Source organism: Brachypodium distachyon, chromosome 3 (genome assembly GCF_000005505.3).
Source record: "Brachypodium distachyon strain Bd21 chromosome 3, Brachypodium_distachyon_v3.0, whole genome shotgun sequence".
Taxonomy (NCBI): Eukaryota; Viridiplantae; Streptophyta; class Magnoliopsida; order Poales; family Poaceae; genus Brachypodium; species Brachypodium distachyon.
The window spans coordinates 21,143,753-21,164,335 of record NC_016133.3 but is presented as its reverse complement, the minus strand read 5'-3'; the positions used below and the strand labels follow the sequence as shown (position 1 = coordinate 21,164,335).

Genomic DNA, 20,583 nt, shown 5'->3' with positions numbered 1-20,583 from the left:
CCATGAACCATTGAAGATCGCTCTGGTCTTAAGGCCTGAGAGATCGGTCCCTTTGGTCCATACCATATGAACGAGTCATTCATGGTCAAATCAGGAGGAATCTTCTTGTTCTTGCCGCTGCCACATCTGCATTCAGATCTTGCGCACGCTGGGGAGCCTCGCTGGCCGGTGTGCATCCATGTGGAAGCATCAAGCCTCTATTTATGACTAGCTATTGGATGCTAGCTTAATGTTTTCCCCTGGCTAAACAGTTCCTCCTAACCATAATACAAAGTTAACAATTTCCTACTACCTTTCGACTATTTTGCCCTTGATATGGTACTTACTTAATAATTTCGTTAATTTTGTGTGTATGCACTTGATGGCCAAGGCATACATATGAGCTGCACATGATCTCAGATCAGGTTAGTTAGAAGAATGCCTGCTATAAATATATCATCCATGCATGGTATCTGCTTCTAAACTCCCCTCCCTTCATTTCACAGAGCCATGAAGACTCCTTGTACCAAGAGTACGGCTGTAGCGGCCATCTTTTCCGCTTTGCTTCTCCTCTTCCTCTGCATCTCGTCGTCGCTACCCCATAAGCAATCCTCTGTTTTAAGGAATAGAAGGCTCTTGTTGCAATGCGGTGGAGCAAGTTCATGTTCGACGCGCCTTGACAGGTTCAGTCAGCTCCACTACAGGACACCCAAGGCAGTCTTTCAGAGCTCGAAGAGGATGCCCAAAACAAGAGCAAATCCATCACATAATTAGGCCTGTTTTAATTGGTGGGTTGTAATGCTTGATTTGGGTTAGTCTTGTTTTCAGTTTTGCTCTTACTTGCCTTTAGGTGATCCTAGTACAATTTCTAGATGGGCTTCTGCCGAGAAATTTTGTGTTTTAGCTCAATTGCAGTTACCCATGTCCGATTTGTGGGTAAACTAATAATAATTTGTACATCTCATTGTGGTATATGCGTATTCATATTAGAGAAAAAGAGTTACTAACAGTGTTGAACTGGATTCTTCTTCCTGGAAGAGATTATACGAAATTGTGTATACCAATCACATTGACCCCATTATTCAATACCTCCTTTAGTCATTTGTACTGCGATCATTTTGTTGAGGTGCGCTCCAAATGGTTGTTTTAGTTCCTCCCAGAGTGCGTTTCACTCTCGTTAATTCTACAGCCAATGAGACGTGGTTCAATGTTAGAACGTGGAGTGAAACACAGCTTCAGCCAATGTACTCTTGTATTTGCAGTCTGAGAATGATAATTTACATCAATTAATTGCCGATGCTTCAAGAGGGGAAATCAAAACGGGTGCCATAAAAACCGTGGAGCAACTAAAAAATGGTCACGCACAGAGAACGCCAAACTGCTTATGCAGTCATGCTAGTCTTAATATTAAATTTCCAACACAACCGGTCCAGATTTTTAGCACGAATTGGTACTTACAGCACTAGTCTGCAAACAAGTCTATTCACACACTCGTGAAAATTTCAGAGAACCCTGAAGAACAAGCTGCGAAATGTAATTTACAGCAACCACAACGGCAAGTGAGTTGCGTCAGGATGAAGATACTAGCTGCCCATTTACAAGAAAGCATATATGACGACAATCATAAAGATCCTAGACACAATTCTACTTTCTGATTTACCAGAATTCAAATACAGAAAGATTTGGCAACTTCATGATTCTCATCATCACATATTTCATAATCTCCTGCCAGACTCCATCGCATCCAACATAGGGCTGGTGTTTCTCAGGGCAATGGCGCCATGGCCCTCATCAACAGGTTCAACCCCTGTTGGCCGCATGTCATATGAGTTTGCAATACCGTTGCTCTGGGTCTCAGCAAGCTGTTGGAAATATGCATGAGGCCATATAGCTGTAAATGCAAAGGAACAGAAGTTCATTATAATATGTATAGACTGAGCTCCAAAATATTATCAATTGGAAGAAGGGGAAGGTACCATCAGCATCAAAAGGATATGGGAAAAACTGCAGGTAACAAAATGAAGCAACTGTAAGACCTGAAAAGGGGAAACAAGAATGAGAAAAACATCATGTATGCATAGGGGTATGAAGATATTCAAAACGGTTGCTACAAAAAGGCACCAAAAACAGCAAACCTATGATGCCGCCAGCAAATACATCTTGCCAATGATGCCAGTAATCATCAACTCGAGATACTGCCACAAGTGATGCAACAAGTAGAGGAAGAAACACTAAGCATAGTTTTGCAATATGACCTTTTCGATCAAAAGCTGCAAGTTTCCCGGCTAAGTACCATGCCAGAAAACCTAGACCAGCAAAAGAACCTGCAGTACGTGAGAGACCGAAAAGATATATCAGATTATCTGCCAAAACCGTAAGTGAAGATGACAAATTATGGGAAGTAGTCAATAGGGCTATGAAATAGATTCCCATATAGAGAATGAACAGCTCGTATGGTGAAGCAAGTTAGAAGAAAATGAGCATGTTTGATTCAAGCTAACTTTTTCACAACTAATCTTAGTAAATTGTGGCGAGCAAAATCAGAGCAGAAACTCTGGCAAAAAAGTGAAGGGGCATAATGGACAGTAAATTGTGACAAGCCACAATTGCAGTGACAAACCAAAACGAATTGTGGCAGGCCTAAATTTAGGCGTGAACCGTGGCTACAAAACCGAACAGGTCCTGAATATATATAATCTGAAAATCTTTATGATGCTAACCAATCCACTTCCTAAGCTTTCTTTGCAGCTTTTCTCAACAGTTAACAGGAGTATAAAAGACTGCATAATACTATTTCGAACAATGCCCAAGTACCATACCTGTAGACTGTAGTAACCACTAAACCAAATAATAATAATAATCTAAAAGAACAAATAGAGGACAGACCAGATCGGTTGGCCAATCGGCAGCTGCCATTTCAAAATTAAGATGCAAAATGATATGCATCAGTGCAGTCAGCTGATGCTACGGATATAAGTTCTACAGCTTGCGGTGCAAAATAAGAAACTGCCTAAATGCTAAAAGTGCAGGGGATTCCTGGTGCAGTGTGCTTCGCAGATAAGTTGAACAAGATCGCTGTATTCTGACTTGTGTGGTCCCGCAACGGCGCGGTTGTGGTCCACGAGGAGCCGCAGGCAGGAGGTGGCATGAGGTGTGTTATAGCCTTACAGGAGGTTGCAGGTTCTGTATACAAAGTACACATGCATGCAACAATGACATGCGTTAATTGTGGATGCTTTTTGCACTTTAGCCCATAGATTTCTCTGACATTTAGAACCAACTGATACATATTTGAATGTGTCAAATCAGAAGTCTTGTAACTTTTAAATCCCCGAGCCACCGTGCCAAACAGCACGGCCAGCTCCCGGCACCAACAGCAAAGGAAAACTGGCGCTCCCTTCTTCAATAGGACTCGGTGCCACCATGGCAGAAGCCAGATGTGGCAGGGAAAGCCCGAAGGACAGCTTGGAAGTGGTGACATTAGTTTCCCCAGTGCCACCTGGGGAGCAACACGAAGGACAGGTTGTCTTGGGTCAGTGGTGACAGCCGCAGAGGTGGAGGTCAGTGGCAGTGACAATGGTAAGGAGTACAGGAAGGGGGGGGGGGGGTGAAGAGAGGAGATCGGGCGGTCGCACCACCGCTACTGTCACGAGGGCACCGTCGCGCAAGAGGCGACTAGGTGGGGATTCTTCTATTAGCTAGCTAAATGCACTTGTATTGCTACGGAATTGTTAAACTTAGCATAAGTTGCTCAAATATGCTTTTGTAATTATGTTCCCATATTTTACGCCGAATAACAATTATCTCAAAATATATATATCAATCCAGTCAACTGTAGTCAAAAGATCGTGATTATGTATATCTACCATATTAAATGATTGCAAGTTACATTCGTTTTCTAGAGGGGACAGTCTCAATGGAGTGAACATATGACAACCAACTCAGATCTTTATAAGAAGTAAAGATTCATCAAGCAAGAATATTGACAGAATTAGGCAGAGAAGAGCATGAATTCCAAAAAACTATACGGAACAGTGCCAATGACAAGGTCTCAAGAAATCTTGGTTATGATTTGTACATGGCTAATGTGGAAGAATGATAGGTCATTCCTTATCAAAGGAGAGAATAGAGATGCGTATAAAATTCTGCAGAATATTCAGTGCAGAAGCCTCATGTACACAGCTGCTTCTATGCTCTGACGTTGTCATTGAACTTCGCTTCCTATCGCTTACTATGTTTTGTTGTATTGCTGATGTTTTCTTTCCTTTCTTTCTTATTAGTATATCTTGCAATATTCATGTGGTTGTTTCCTTGAAAAACTGTGGTGTTTGATGATAAATTTGAGATTACACTAATAAATGCTCTGAATTTATCTCTGACAATAGAAACTTTGAACTTCTAAAATAGGAGGGCTCCGACACAAAAAAATGGCAATACTGATTAATGTAGTCAATGATGAAAAACAAAGATGAGCTGAGGACACTAGTATGTCAGAAAAATTTAGATACATACTGAGGCAGTCAAGCAATATAAAAAATCATTAACTTGTGATAGGCATTGCAAGATACCGAACCATGAACAAAATAGTTACAGATTTTATCTTGTTAAATAACCCCAATGAATATATCGAAAAAGAGGTTAACTTCTTACCTGACGAATGCCCGCTTGGGAAGCTCTTGTGGCCTTCTTTGATGACACTTTTTTCTCCATGGCATATAACATTGGAGGTGAATTTATCATAATTCTGAAGTAAAATAATTTAAATACTTTAGGTGATCAAAATTTTGAACACAAACATGCCAAAAGAATTGAACTTCTGTAAGATTAAAAATGATTTACAGGTTTTCCATCAGGGAAACAACGCCAAAAGAAATCTGGACGAGGGCGACCAACAGCATCTTTAATTGCATCAGTAATCACAGCAGTTATAAGAACCGAATATAGAATACCTGTAGAAATTCTAAAGTTTAGCATGAACTAAAGTCGCCCTCTTGATAGATGTAAACATAATGAGTGTCACAATACCAAGTATGCCATGGTGTAAATCATAAACATTTTTCTTTTTGAAGTAAATTCCAACAAAGATGATCCAGGGCAGCACAACTGCAAACAGCTGCAATTCAAGAAATACATCTAAGCATAAGAAGTAACTTGATAGATGAATTGAATTCATAAGAAAATTTCAAGTGTTACAGGCTTATAGAAGGGACATACTGGAACAGCCCAAAATGGAATTGTGTTGCCCTTCAAGGGATAACTCAAGTCAGTCATCATGTCACGTCCAACAAAGCGGTGAAAAGGCTCAATTATGTTTAACAGTCCATCAACAACAGCAAGGAAGAATAGTATTATCCAGTCGTACATATGGAGTCTTGCCACTTTGGCGCCATGGGACCTTACCGTGTGGCATCCTAACTGGATATCAGCCATTCTTACCTGTAATAGAAACCAACAGAAAGGAGTTGGCAGTTAGCAAGGGGAAAAAATAACAGTAAACTGCCTGGCGAGCCCTTGAACTTGCGCACGTGATTCAAATTGGTGCTGAACTTGCAAAATGGAGATTTAGATCCTTAAAGCATATTAAACGGATCATAAACCATCGAGAAGAGCCTGAACTAGCACTACGAGTTGACATGGCGTCCACACTCATCCAATTTCTCTCATTCCTGGTTCTTCTCTAATCTCCTTTTAGAATCACAGTATGTTCTCTCATGTAACACACTCACATTCTACTCTCCTCCCACCTGCCGTCATCTTCTCCAGCAGCGGCTCGTCCCATCCGCCATCACCTTCACCAACAGTGGCTCGTCCCTTCCGCCTGATTCTGCACCCTCCGCTTCTCCGCACAAAATAAAAACCCTAGGGCCTTGTTTGGCACTAGTGTTTTTCTAGTGTTTCTAGAGTTGTATCTCCTTCAAATTCAAAAACACTAGAAACCCCAAATGAGTTGTTTGGTAGGGAGGGATTACGGGGGATTATCCCTGGATTCCCCCACAAAACACATTTTTGTATAAATTCAAAACACTCTTATACTAGTGTTTTGTCGTGGAATGGTTTTGAGATTATTGGGTGAACACCACGTCCCCTCGAATACCCAATACACTTGGGGTATACTTGTGAGTTGTGAGTAAAATATACACACTAGTGCCAAACAAGGACTAAATGGTTCTCCGCCCAAAAGATAAACCCTAATGGTCTTTACCACGTAAACAAACCATGGACATATTTATCAAAATTCCCGTACAAATTCCTCAAAAAAAAAAGTCCCATACAAGAGCACTTGAAGAGCCAATCACATAAATTCCTCGGGGAATCAACGAAATTGAAAGAAAAAAAATTAACAGAACAGAAATCAAGAACTAACAGGGTTATTCGCCCTGTGGAGAGACACCAACGGCTCCTCAAGCTCGCGCGCTGCGCCGCCACAGATCGGCGCCTCCTCCACCCCGTGCTCTGCCAGGAGGAAAAGACCGAGAACCCTAAAGAAATTCGCAGGAAAAGGCAAGCGAGGTGTGTTCTTGGAGGCATGATTTGCGTACGCACCTGGAATCTTGAGGTGTCTAGCCGCCGGAGTTGCGCGCAGATCGCATTATCACGCGAATCGTTGCTGATAGTCGATAGAGATGGAAGTTGGAGTGGGGACTGGAGCGAGGCAGTAGCACTAGTAGCCAGAGTGGAAACAAACGACCAACGCGAGCCACGAGGGGCTTTTCGTCGGGACCAATTCTAATCTCGACCGCACGTTTTCAGGATAAACCCTAACAACTGCTAGGTGATGAGTAAATTACTGTATTATTTAACCAGGTTTCACTACGGTACTTATACTTTGGAGTACGACTAAATTTACACCCATGGGCGCTTAACATTGGGTTCTCTGCTAAGTTTGGATGTTCCACGAAAAACCAATCTTGTCCAATGTCCAATGACGTGGGCCCATATCACAGGATCATGTCAGCAATGTCACGGTACGAGCACCCAAACAGTATGGTAACTGAGAAATTACACATGGCATACATACGCGGTATTTGACAAATGAGCATATATTGATGAATCGAGTCCGCTTTTGTGAATCTTCATAACTTCGTGCTAGTGCAGAGCACAATCATAATTAAGCTAATTATTCGATTAGGTGGACTGAATGAATAGAATCGGGTTGGCAATCAAAGGGGCATGTATCAGAGACGCACACACAAAGGTTTGGAGGAGTAAATATGGAAGAGATCCATAAAAATCTTGTCGCGGCGTAAATTGCGGCTAACAAATTTGGGATATATAAGAAAAACTTAATGCGTTGTAGAAAGGTAAGTAAGAGTACAATATCTAGAAATACGCGATCCAACCTGAGACCATTGTATAGTAATCCTAGGTTGGTTGCTCCTGAACGATACGAGGTCATGCATAGTGTTTGGGGTTGGATGGATCGTCGAGAAGTTTTTCTTCGGATACATGCCATTCTATACGCCCACATCTCCCCTCTCTCTCGTTTGCTATTGCTACAGATTGCTTCGTCAACTTCGTCGCTTTCTCTTCACCGGCCAAAATAAAAAGGCGGGAGGGGCATGAGTGTCGTCTCTCCTTAATTTGTAGATCCGCGTGGTGCTATGTCGTTAGGCTCACCGTCAGCTTGGAGCCACCGATGGCTTCCTTCTGATGTTCCCTCTAAGCTTTATCTTCCCTACTAGTTTCTCTAGTACTGAAGATTTTGGCTACTTGGATCTATTGGTTAGCCCCTTCATAAACTCTATGCGCATCTAAGATCATGTCTCTCTAGCTTTTTTTTGCTTTGGTATTTGCCGGTGTTGTTTCTGTGTGGGAGTTTTGGACTCTGAGATTTGTCCCCTTGGTGATGTTCTGTTCTTGCTCATCGTCACCCTTCCTCCCTAGTTAGGTTTTACTTCAATAAAGTGCCCCATCTAAAATCCCATAGCATTCCTAAACATCACAATCTTGCATTTTTCTTATTCAGCATGTTCTTATAGATCTCACCGGAATGCATGAATCTGGAGCAAACCGATTGAAGGAGGGCCATAATGTCCAGTCAAATGGCTTCCTATCCTCCTTTTCTACTGATGATGCTCTTATCCTCTACCTTATGTATTGATAGAAAGTCGGTTTTCACTGGATTTGCTCGTCTTGCCATCCTTCTGGTCCTCTTCAACCTCCCATGGGTTCGTGGAGTCTGGGGACAGGCAACGACTAGTTTGGCGGCTTACCTTCAATCTTTCGGCATTATTTGCCCACTGGAGGGGCTTCTAGATGGTTGATGAAGCATGGTATCCATCAAAATTCTTGACTTTGGTGGCATCTTCTCCCTCTGATTTCGGAGGTTGATCCCGGCTATGTTTTGTCGGTGGCAAGTTTTGCGGAGGTTGGTGGCTTGGTCATATGGAAGACGTGTGGGCGTGTGGCTTTCATGGCTTTCATGGCAGCTCAAGACCAAGGCTTCGTCACGTGGCGGACACTCTCGCTAGGTCTCCAGGTGTACTATCGGGACCTGGTTGTAATTTTAGTTTTCTTTATGGTCTAGATTGTAACTCGAGTTATACTTTTCCGTGGACATCTCTCTACACTGTCTTAGGACCTGTCTGGGTTGGTGCCCAAACTAGCCATACCAAAATATTGGTAGACTATGTTTATTTGATTCTTTGTCAAAATTTTAGTTGCCAATATGAGCCATCTCATTGTTCTCATATATTATCCCTCTACACTGTTTTAGGATCTGTATGAGTAGTTGGCACAGTGTGGGCCAAGAAATCTTTAGCCACATTTGGTAGTGTTGAGTTCGACGATATTATGCATTGTACTTTTCCAAAATAAAAAATATTTTCTCTGTTTCCCTAGGTGACCCTATGTTACCCACTAACATGTCTCGACCACATAGCCGGTGAATGGTAAACCAACCAGCATGTAACGAGGCTATGGTATCATGGTTCGTGCTAGATGGTACAAGAGCAACAGAAAGGAGCCAAACAGCTTCCACAATAGCAAGCTCGACCTTCGTAAGTGTACGCATCAAGGAAACTTAATTACCTCTTTTCTTGATGACATTGACCAACGGAAAATAGGAAAAGGATGAGTAAAACTAACCCAAGTACCTAGCTAGTAACCTTTGGAGTTAAGTCCATATACTTAACCCACTTTGGAAAACTTTGAGGATGAGACTACTCTACTCCCTCAACTTCAAAACCGGATACTTAACCCACTTTAGAAAATCAGACAAATCACCCCTACACAACCTAAACAATTTTGCTGACGTGGCGATTGACAAATGCTATAATATCAATTTTAGTGAGGGGATCAGTTGGTTTAGACAGGAAAACCGCCTACAAAAACCGCTTAGGTTGGTTTCAAGAGGTGGTTTGTTTGGTTTTGCAAAGTTCAAGAGTGTTAAGTACCCGGTTTTAAAGTTCAGGAGGTAAAGTAGTCTTATCCTTAAAGTTCATGGGATTACATGGACTTAGCTCCTAGCCTTGTGTGTCTAGATTTCAGGTTCTCTCAAACATGCATCTTAAAATAGACTAATGCAGAGCAGACAAATTCACCATCTGCATAGCATAATTGTAACAGCCACGATGACCTGGAAACGAAAATGACAAGTCAAGGTCACAATGCTACCTTTGGGTAGGCCATCAGGCAATTAGGATCTGATCTGAATACAAAAGAAAAATCGTCCAAGAATACAAAAAGGAAAAAGAAAAAGGACAGGATTCTCCATCATGTCATATCACTTTCCCAAGCTTTGCACCTGGTATCATCATTCTTGGAGAAAAAGAACAGTAAAAAAGCCTAAGCACAATTAGGGTTACTACAAAGCTTATCCTTATTTCCGATGGGGTGGCCCCCCTTGTCTGGTAGAGCAGAAAGCGTTTTCTATGTGCTTTGCAACAACGAACACTGCAAAAGCAAAGATGCACAGAGACCTCCAGAGTAGTACTAGTAAATGATAATTGACATAAATATAGTGTTGCATATCAAACAAGTCCCAACATGGCAACTTAATTTTCTCCTGGAGAAAGGATATACAACACAGTAACTAATGTCCATGATAAGATTTCTTTGATCTCTTTCTTTTTCATCTGGCTAATGTCCATTATAATATACAGACATAAATCTACATTTTGCATAGCAAGTGGCACGCTGACACACAGACACAATACACTTTGTTTGCAGGAATTAAACTGGTCATATGATACATGGATAACGAGTGAAAATATCTTGCTAAGTATGTTCAACTCAACTTAAAAACATTCTGAGATGAGCATGACGTTTTATAAGTGAACCAGCGCTATCTTTCAACTTTTGTAGCTTTAGAACTAAATTAACAACCGATCATGGCGAGAAAGGAACTCTGTGATGCATGGATAAACTTCATCCGTTGCCTGTAGGAGAGAGACAACAAATATTATTATGTGCTATGAGTACAAGGATAATATTATGAGTATCAGTTTTGAGAAAGAAGCAGATCTCACTTGAATCTAAAGAGTTTGGTAACAGAATACATACCAGCCGGCCCCCAACCAAGTCATAATGTGCATAATGTGGGCCTTCTGGTTTTCCAAAGACTTTATAGTTCACCATGTGCTGGGGAATGAGTTTGACAGTTTCTGCCAGATATGAGTACAAGAACAAAACGAAATTAGCAATCTGCTTAGAAGCAATCGACCTAGAGAAAAAAATGCTATGGACATGCACAACCATAAACGGCTTCTGGAGGGCAGATGAGATCCCTATCTCCAGCCAGTGCCAGGACTGGGGTCTGACAATCTCTCAAATGATCCTTGTATGAGAAAGTTCCAGTCCGGTTGCATAGCCCGCCCTCCCGAAAAGCGGTGGTAAGTTGCAGGACAACCTTTGCAGGTACTGTACCTGTAAATTATATAATAAAGACTTTTGTGAATGCATCCACCCAAATTGACAGGCATAGATAGATGTATCATGTATGTCAGAATAACTATCATGAATAGTAAAAAATTCAGGCGATGGAATACAACCACATCTTGTTTGAATGTCAAGAGGGCAGACATCTTATATTTGACAATGCATGTTTTTTACAATAATACCAGAGAACATAGGATAACTTACAGAAGTTGTTAAAAACAAGCTTGGACAACAACTCTGGATGCATCATGTCCTGAGCTGATATTTGAGGATTAAGCCAGGAAAGAAGATACGGTGGAGCAGATGCCCAGGGATATGCTGCTGCTAATAATGCACCCAATGGGAGAGCAGGGACATTAAGAGCCTGTGCAGGATGAGCCTGACAAACAAACTAATTAGTACTCCATTACTCCCTCCGATCCATGATAAGTGTCGCTGATTTAGTACAACCGATCCCTGATTTAGTACAACTTTGCAGTAAATCAGCGACACTTATTATGGATCGGAGGGAATACTATTATTAACGGCAACAAAACGAAGGAATCACTTCTAAATTGAACATTCCTAAACATCATTCTGAAGCTGCCAATTAGGTTAAACTCACGAGAGGCAGAAACATCTTCAGCGATGAATTGGATGCTGTGTAATCAACAGATGAAGCCAAAGTAACAATAGCTGCCAAATTTGATGGAACTCCTTCAGAACCTTGGGACATAAGATAACAGGAAAATACAAAATAAGATATGAGTTTGAATATCAACTACTGAAAAGCAGTAAGCTCAAAGGAATTATAAGGTTTCTCTTCAACAACTTCAACTTGCATTCCAGACACAATTTATTTAACAAAAAGATTGATATTCATAAGTATTTGCCGTTAACTCTAGAAATCTAAGCACAAGTCCACTAGTTAGCTTATCTACAGTTAGATTGCTCCCTAGATTTGATAAATGAAAGAAAAAAAAATGATTCTCATCTTTTAGAGAAGCAGAGTAGATTACATGAATTTCCGCAAAAAAGAGAGTAGATTTTCATGAAGAAAATAATAGGAAAGGTTGGACAAAATTTAAGTGCAAACCATGGCTTACCAGATTTCGACAGCGTTGCGTATAACAAAATTCCTCCCATTGAGTGTCCAATAGCAAGTAACTTCCCATCTGTTGCTATGCTATGCTGTCTTATATACTCCATCTGTAGATGCAGATGTGTAGACATATTTACGAAAACAATAAAAACTACACTAATTATGAAGATCAAATGGAGCCATGAACAAGAATTGTTTGGTCCGTCAAATAAACCAACAATGGATCATACCAGCTACTCGACAACTACTAAGTTCAATGATATATCAACAATGAACCATGCCCACTACTCAACAATTGTAGTTTACAAAAGGACATATCAGCTCACCACAGTTGGTATATCCTCCTCCAAGTAATGGTCGAAGTCCCAGTTATATTCAGAAGTTAGCTGCATCTGTGTTGCCACAAAGTGTTCCCAGGAGTCGATATGTTCTTGAAAATTCTTCAGAAGACGTAGGCTTTCTTCTTTCATTGGACCAATAATTGCAGAGCTCTCTGCCATTTCTGAGAGAGCTGAAATTTTTTCTGAAATCTCATTAAGATTTTTACTTAACCTAGCCTCTTCCAGAAGTTTTGAGATCCGATCAAAAAAATTAGCCAGCTCAGCCACTAAAGGTGGTTCGTCAAGAGCAACTATTCCAAGGTCATCAAAACCAATAGCAGAGCCCCCAGAACTGTGCGGTGAAGCAGCCTCCAATGTGCTTTGCTCATCAAGATGTGGAACATCGCTAGATATATCCTCAGTAGCGCTTGACCCAGATGCAACCGAACTACCATATTCACGTGTGCTCAAACCAGCACCTCTTACTTCAACTATCCATGTATCAAATCCTTGGTTAGACATGTGACGGGCAAATGAGGCCTGAAGATAATTGATACACACCATTAATACCTCATCCCAACCAGGATGCAAGATCTAAAAGAACTAGAAAATGATATGCTAGATAACATGAAAATATATATACATATACTAGTTACAAACTCCAAGGAATATCCCACATTAACTCTGGAAAGATCTACTACCTCCGTTCCTAAATATAAGATGTTGTAGCTTTGTCCTAAGTCAAACTTCTTAAAGTTTGACCAAGTTTATAGAAAAATAAAAAATGTACTAACATCTACAATATCAAATAAGTATACTATGAAAATATATCAAGATGGATTTAACAAACATAATTTAGAGTTGTAGATGCTGATAGATTTTTCTATAAACTTGGTCAAAATCTAAGAAGTTTGACTTACAAAGCTAGAACATCTTACATTTAGGAACAGAGGGAGAAGTCATCTATCTGACAAACGAAATTATAAGTAGCAGATCAAGCCATCTATCTAGCAGACCAAATTACATCAGGTCAGATTAAAGATGCCATCCTTCAGAAAAAAAGAAGTGCTCCACCAGAGCTTGGGAAGGCAGTGATGGGTGGGTAGGGGCCATGGTCAGTGAGTTGTAGTTGGCAGCAGGGGTTTAGGAATTGGAAAATTAGACAGGTTGCCAAAAGCATTCAGGAAGAAAGATTTTTTTATTGCTAATAATTTTTATAGCATTTCCTGGGACCCAATGCAAAGTCTAAACCAATAGGAATACGACTAGCACTCCCTAATCTTCCATCTGCCTAACTGACTTGTTCCATCCAGCAAGCCCAGGCTATGTCAGATTAAGATTAAGGAAAGACCCCATATTATACAAATACGTATTTCTACATACATACATAAATAAATAAAAGTAACTGATGTGTACAATAGTATACAAATTCCGAAAATGAGGTTTCCAGAAAAGGATCTGATAAGAAAACTGCAACGGTTTGGATTAAAAGATGTATAAGTAACTGCTTGTTTTGAAGTCTTCCATCCCAGTTCAGAAGTAACATGTAAACATCAAACATGGCCATGCCCATGCTTGGTTACATGCAGTAATTGTATCAATTAGCCCATGCGAATATACCGCTTTGGTCATGCATTGGTATACTACTGTTTTGCAGCTGGAGTAGTTCTTAACTCATACATGACATTGGCATTGGGTCAGTAAGGATATCTATTTGGTTAGGCAAGTGATAGGTTTAGGGCATGTTTGGTTGGTACTCTAAGATTGCCACACTTTTTTGCCATGCATGCCTAACGTGAGGCAATCAAAATTAGCACCACCTTTGCCACAATTAAGGGGATCTTGGCACGCAGTTTTGAGTCAGTGACATGTGGGACCTAGGTTGCATGAAAAGAAGCATCCCACAAGTGTGGCATGAACCAAACAGGTGACTACCTCAGTCAAAATTGCCTAACTTGTGGTGAGGCAAAGTGTGGCAACCTTAGGATACCAACCATACAAGCCGTAAATAGGAAGATGACGATATAGTTTCTTAGGAAAGTAGGATTCTATTCTTAGCCATCAAATCGTGTCTCCCCATCTACCCCTTTTTGATTATCTAAGGAGTGAGAATAGACTAGTAAAGATCTAATCCCCATCCCCAGGCTTCTCTCCCCCTCATAGGAATGAGAACAGATTAGCAAGAAGAATCCAATCCAAACAACTATGTGCTAAACACGAGCATTGCTCTCATATTCTTAAGTTTCATGACTTGGTGATGCACCGCATGATTTACAATTAAACTGATTATTGCATTATGACATGACATGCTAGGGCATCACCGGAAACATTTCAAGAAACGACCCATATGGAGACGTGACAGGGCAGCCAAGCCTCTCCCTCCATCCTGAAAGCATTATCACTCACGTGTCATGTCAAATTGTCTCACAATAGGATATTGCATCTTTTGGCTTCCTTCACTCGTCACCTTTGAGATTACCGTCACCTCTAGGCTCTAGCATCTCCCATCCAGCTGGTCTCTCACAAAGTTTGCACCTCCGGGTTTTTTTTTCGAATCGGGTGACCCCATTTTCAATTTCATAAAACGGAAATAACATCGTTTTCCTGACATACAAAGAGAATAGCAAAAAATGAAATAAGGAAGCAGGGGAAGCGGATTTGGGCACCAGCAGGAAACCCACTGTGATCAAGCCGACTCGGCCAGACCACTATGGGGCGAAAACCTGCTGCCACCATCAAACAAAAGAACTATCCTCTGCACCTCCGGTTTTCAGAGTGTTTGGTCTAAACTACAGCCACATATGGGGCACTTCGCCATTTGTCCTTTTCTTCTCCCCCAAAGAAAACAGATACCGTATGTTCTTTTGTTCCTGCAATAACTTGCATTTTGTTTGGATTCTTCTTGCTGCACAAAAAGTCTGGAAAAAGTAGCATTGAGACATGGAAGTAGGTGACTTCAGTGGAGCTGTAACCTTTGAAGCCATAGGAAGACGAAGATTGGCATGTATTTATGGATTTCTTTGATTGGCATCCTGCTTGAAGCTAATGAATGTCATGATCTAGAAACCATAGGAATACGAAGATGACTAGTATGTATTTATGGATTTCTTTGATTGGCATGTATTCTTTCGCTATGTGGAACATCATGGCTTTATTTTGGTAACAGTATTGACTTTTAGTGTTAACCTAATTTCACACTTTGTAGTTGGATATGTACAATGAATGTTTGAATCTTTAGATATGCGAAATTCAGAAATTTTCAACACATGTCACCGCAAAGTCTACATCCCATATCCACCTACTTTAAGATATGACAGCCAAATCGCTCCTCAATTCATCATTTGTAGCAAAATTCCAAACAAAACTACCATGATCAAACAGACAAACATCATTATTCCCCCCAATCCAAATCAGATCCCAAACACTTGAGCTACGCAGCACCTGACTATCATGACATCTCAACTTCATAACGACTGTCACACACTGTTAATTTATTTCTTCTTCTTTTTTGGGAAAACACACCGTTAATTTCAGGCAAGGAACTTTTCAAGAAAAGTCAAGAGGAGCAGAAATGAATGTCTACTCACCTGGGGTGAGAGATCGAATCCGATGGCGTTCGTCCCGACCCCCGACAGAAGCATTAACGGGTGGTTCCTCACCGGCGCCTGCACACACGAACGGGCGGGTAGCGAAATGAAATCGTGGTTCTGATAAACGACACCGACAAGCCAAAATCACAGGAGCTCGGTCGTACATGAGGAGGCGGCTTATATTGCCAGAGCGCCAGACGCCACCCGGCCCCGGAAACGGGGGCGTAATGGAGCTCGTCGGCGGTGCAGACCGACGGCTTCGCCGGTCGCGAGGGGACGGCCGCGGAGAGGGAGATCGAGGATGAGTGGGTGCGGATCGGACTGACCAAGCGGAAGCGAAGGCGGCGGCGTGTAGGACAGGGAGAATGAGGGAACGGGCTGTCTGCGCGAGTCTGCCGAACGACGGCGCCGGCGACATCGGGGGAGATGGGCGGTAGAAGCATGCTTTTTTTTTCTTTTTTTTGTACAGGCAAAAGCTTTTGCTGTTTACTTTTCGTCTACTATCGTATGGAGAGAACGTCGGCTCGCTAGCCTTCTGGCCTCACCGGTTTCCCCTCCCTGTGATTTTTCGTCAGCCAGCGTGAGAGTGAACGTAAGTCAGCGTATATGTTCCTGTACAAATTCACAGTTCACAACCAATTTTGGCTTACAAATAAAAATTCGTTAGAAGTTCTGAATGATCAGCCGGAAGTTTCACATATTCCTGGAAGAGCAACAGAGAGCACCCGGAGGTTCACCCGGAGATTCGGTCGGAAGTTCCGGTGCTAGGAACCGAAGTTAAAAACAGAGAGAAATAGTCATTAAGATCTACTTGGATAGAAACGTCGTAAACATGAAAGTTCTTCGTTTTTTCGAGACGAATAGCTTTGCTTTTGGAATCGTCACGATCCGAGATTGTTTACTACCTCAAAACTGGATCGGAAGGTGTAGCCAGATTTTGGACCGAACAGTTTTGGAAAGTTCGGGTCCAACCGTCCGAATTAGATTCAAATTAGGGTTTTGGACGTGGATCCAAGTCCTTTTCTTGCACGGGAAGTCCAGCCGCCCTTTATATACATGAGGGGTGACGGCCGATCGAAACAACACACACAGTCGCAAAAACCAATCTACAAACCTATCCCATCCTATTCTCTGCTTCTCGTTCATCGTCGTCTTCAAACCGGAGAGCTTCGATCCACGAAGTCCTAGGGACAGGCGAACTGACCTAGGGCAGCCCATTGCTGCCGTGCGTCCAGACGGGGTCCCTCTCGGGCGTGTGGGGTTTTGGGTTTCAAAAGATCTCGCCGGTTGTCTTGCGTATTGCGCTTCCGGCGAGGCTCCTCCGGCGACGTGTCTTGCGTATCGCGCTTGACGCCAGGGGTACACGTGACGTGTTCGTGTGCGAACACACTTTTTGGCGACTCCACTAGGGAACGATCATCATGACAAACGGCGGCATACCCCAGCCCTCCAGGATCAGCGCCGAAAACATCATCAAGCCTAGCTTCGATGATCTTTTGGAGGATCAACGCCAAGCTTTTGACGTGCTCAAGAAGCAGCGTCAACAGCAACGACAAGAGGAGTTCATGGCTCTGCAGAAGAAGGAAGAGGAGGAAGATATGGCGGCTTACCTTGCAAGCTTCAAGAAGGACCGCCAAGGCACTGTCACCCCACTTGGGGAAATCAAACTTCCGCCAATTCTTGGCAAACCTGCCGAGACCTCTGTAAGTACCTCTGCAAGTAAAAGCCTTTTTACTCCCGAGCAAATCGCTGAAATTCAATGCCTTATTACTCGTGGTAACGTCCAAGTTTATGATGTACTCGTGGAGAGAGACACGGCTAAAAAGAATACACCACCGTCTAGACCATCGGCGTCGCATATGCCGATTGATCCACATCATGTCCAGAGCAACCAAGTCGTGAGTGCGTCAGAGTATTTTACTACAAATAGGACCATCCCTTATTCGGCCGCCCTGCCGAATTCAGGTGTGCGTTTTCCAAGTGCTAGCATAGCACCGAATGTTAGTTCGGCGCCCGCTGCAAATCCACCATCCGTAGAGTCATCCACATTAGAAGAAAGGCTAGCCAAATTTAGAGAAGATTTGATCAAAGTTTCTTTGAGAAATATGGAGTTAAAGTAGCCAGTCGGGTCTACCATAAACCCTATCCTGAATATTTTGATGCTTTGCCATATCCCCTAGGTTACAAGGTTCCTGATTTTGCTAAATTCAATGGGGTAGATAGCAAAACAACTTGGGGACATGTTAGCCAATATTTAGCACAGCTAGGAGAAGCTAGTAATTATGATGAACTGAAAGTGCGTTTGTTCCCTTTATCTTTGACCGGTACCGCTTGTTCATGGTTTTCTGCTTTGCCTTATGGTTCTATTAACACTTGGTATCATTTAGAGAAGAAATTCCATGAGCATTTTTATAGCGGTGATAATGAACTTAAGTTGTCACATCTTACATTGGTTAAACAGAAACATGATGAATCGGTTACTGATTACATTAAAAGGTTTAGAGATACTAAAAACCGATGTTATAGTTTGGTGATAACTGAAAGGGACATGGCAGACTTAGTGCTGAATGGTTTGAAAACTCACATTAGAGAAAGAATTGAAGGTTATGAGTTTCTAAGCGTGAGCCAAGTTTTGCAAAGAGCTTTGGCTCAAGAGTGCCGAAGCAAAGAAACAAAAGATTTGCATATATCTAAATCTGATCGTCCTCATATAAACGCGGTTGGATATAATAGTGAAAATTCGGACAATGAAGCTGAGATTTATGCTGCTAAGTTTGTTTGGTCCTCAAAGGCCAAATTTTATACTTGTGATGCTCTTAAGCCGATTCGCAAGAATCGAGAAGACGAGATGACATTCAGTTTTGATGTAACTAAGTGTGATAGAATATTTGATGCTATGTTGAAAGATAAGTATATTAGAATATCTCATACTTTACCGCCGTTTGAAGAGTTAAAACGGCGAGCTTATTGCAAGTATCATAATTCTTTCTCTCATGCTACTAATGATTGCAATGTTTTTCGGCGACAGATACAATCGGCTATCAATGATGGACGATTAAGCTTTGCCGATATGCAAATTGACAAGCAGCCGTTTCCTATGAACACTATGGAGCTGCAAGGGAAAAAGATGTTAATTCGGCCAGAGGTGGCCGGATCAGCTAACAAAAATAATGTTGTTGTTGGTGAAACCAGGAACAGCAGCAAGGAGAGTGACAAAGTCTTGGCAAGGGAAATCGTTGTTGGCAAGCAATCCGATGGAAAGGAGACATTGAAGATCACCATAAAAAATCTTGCGCTCGGGGGGCAACCGCAAGTGCAGGAAAATGCTCGTGCCAAGTTCATCAAGCCCAAGCGTGCGGAGGTTGGCAAGTGGAAGATGAATGAGGTCAAGGCACGGCACAAACAAATCAAGCCAACCTTCGATATGTTGCTGTCCAAATATGTGAACCGACCGGTTCCAACTCTAACCGGTCATCACGCACGAAACGCCCGAGATCACCTCCAAAGGAGAGGTCTCCACGACACGCAAGGCCGTATGAGCAGTTGGTGCCGGGACCGTGGATGGCGCTGCCCCCTTACGCGCCATATTATTTCAATGACGGATGGGTGCAGACCCCAATGGCACTGTATGCTTTCCATCCGGGGTGGACAGCACCTAGAAAATCTGTCCATGACAGGATCATACGACCTGTTCGAGACCGTTTAAGCTACAATATTAATCGGTCATCCCAAAAATCATCGAGTAAGGGTGCTCGGAAGGAGTGGCGTCCTAAGTCACCATGCGCTGAAATTTTGGAGCCCAACAAGCAACAGGAAAATAATGTCAATGCCGACGTCATTGGGAAGGGCGTGCATGAGTTGAAGCTCAAAGAGCCGGTTGTTTGTGATAAACCGGCTAATTCTAATGGTCCTGTTTTGGTTATTCAACCAAGATCCTCGGCTAATGATCATGAAGCTAGCACGAGCAAAGCCAAGCCAAGAGATCCTAAATATACTCAGCCCAAGTGGTGTCCTCCTGGATTGACTAAAACCAAGAAGAGGAGGCTGCAGCGCTTGAGAAACCAAGAGAAGGTGGAACACGAAGCGGAGAAGAGAAGAGACGGGTCTTTCAACGAGACTCATCCCGTAATACCGCCCAAGGTGTGGGTTCCTAAGAAAATTGCTGAAACTTCAGATGCATCTCCTACATCGGAAAGTGACAAAGAGATGTTGGATTTTAAGGGCACGCCGGCTACAGAAGGTATGGATATGAATATGGTTTATTACTTGCCCACTGAATTCCGTGCCATGGATGAAGAAGGGGAGGTAGCACAGCTGGACTTTGGTCCTAAGAATGCCATCTTCGAGAAGCCAAAAGAACCAGTGAAACGCTTGAAGCCATTGTATGTCAAGGGACATATTAATGGATCGGTGGTTGCAAGAATGCTCGTTGATGGTGGTGCAGTGGTAAATCTTATGTCATATTCGGTCTTCAAGAAATTGGGGCTAGATGATGATGATTTGATGAAGACCAACATGGTGCTGAATGGATTTGAAGGCAAGGAAAAAACAGAGGCCAAAGGCGTGATGAGTGTGGAGCTCACTGTAGGAAGTAAAACTTTGGCCACCGCCTTGTTTGTTGCTGAGGTGCAAGGTAATTAAAATGTCATATTAGGCCGCGATTGGCTCCATGCAAACCAATGTGTGCCATCCACTTTGCATCAGTTTTTGATACAGTGGGTTGACGACGAAGGGG

The 20,583-nt window shown here is 42.3% G+C and overlaps 2 protein-coding genes across 3 annotated transcripts; both read right to left on the bottom strand.

The window, feature by feature from the left end:
- Positions 1–1,361: 1,361 nt before the first annotated feature.
- LOC100830036 (lipid phosphate phosphatase 2) lies at positions 1,362–6,684 on the bottom strand. Of its 2 annotated transcripts, XM_010236321.3 has the most exons (9): positions 6,523–6,684; positions 6,344–6,432; positions 5,194–5,415; positions 5,005–5,092; positions 4,819–4,928; positions 4,630–4,723; positions 2,115–2,303; positions 1,956–2,015; positions 1,362–1,870 (listed from the first exon to the last, which is right to left on the bottom strand). In XM_010236321.3, the coding sequence occupies exons 3-9, from the start codon at positions 5,407–5,409 to the stop codon at positions 1,695–1,697; spliced, it is 933 nt and encodes a 310-aa protein (XP_010234623.1). In that variant the 5' UTR covers positions 5,410–5,415; positions 6,344–6,432; positions 6,523–6,684; the 3' UTR covers positions 1,362–1,694. The 2 variants fall into 2 exon arrangements, with proteins under 2 accessions (XP_010234623.1, XP_003573780.1); XM_003573732.4 differs by lacking the exon at positions 6,344–6,432 and having other exon boundaries at positions 6,523–6,676.
- A 3,242-nt stretch (positions 6,685–9,926) lies between these two features.
- On the bottom strand, positions 9,927–16,344 carry LOC100829006. The gene is made up of 9 exons (XM_003571648.4): positions 16,013–16,344; positions 15,846–15,923; positions 12,265–12,798; positions 11,943–12,045; positions 11,462–11,562; positions 11,062–11,236; positions 10,675–10,845; positions 10,483–10,583; positions 9,927–10,358 (listed from the first exon to the last, which is right to left on the bottom strand). Exons 1-9 carry the CDS (start codon positions 16,289–16,291, stop codon positions 10,293–10,295), a joined length of 1,608 nt encoding a protein of 535 aa, XP_003571696.1. The 5' UTR covers positions 16,292–16,344; the 3' UTR covers positions 9,927–10,292.
- Positions 16,345–20,583: the final 4,239 nt, after the last annotated feature.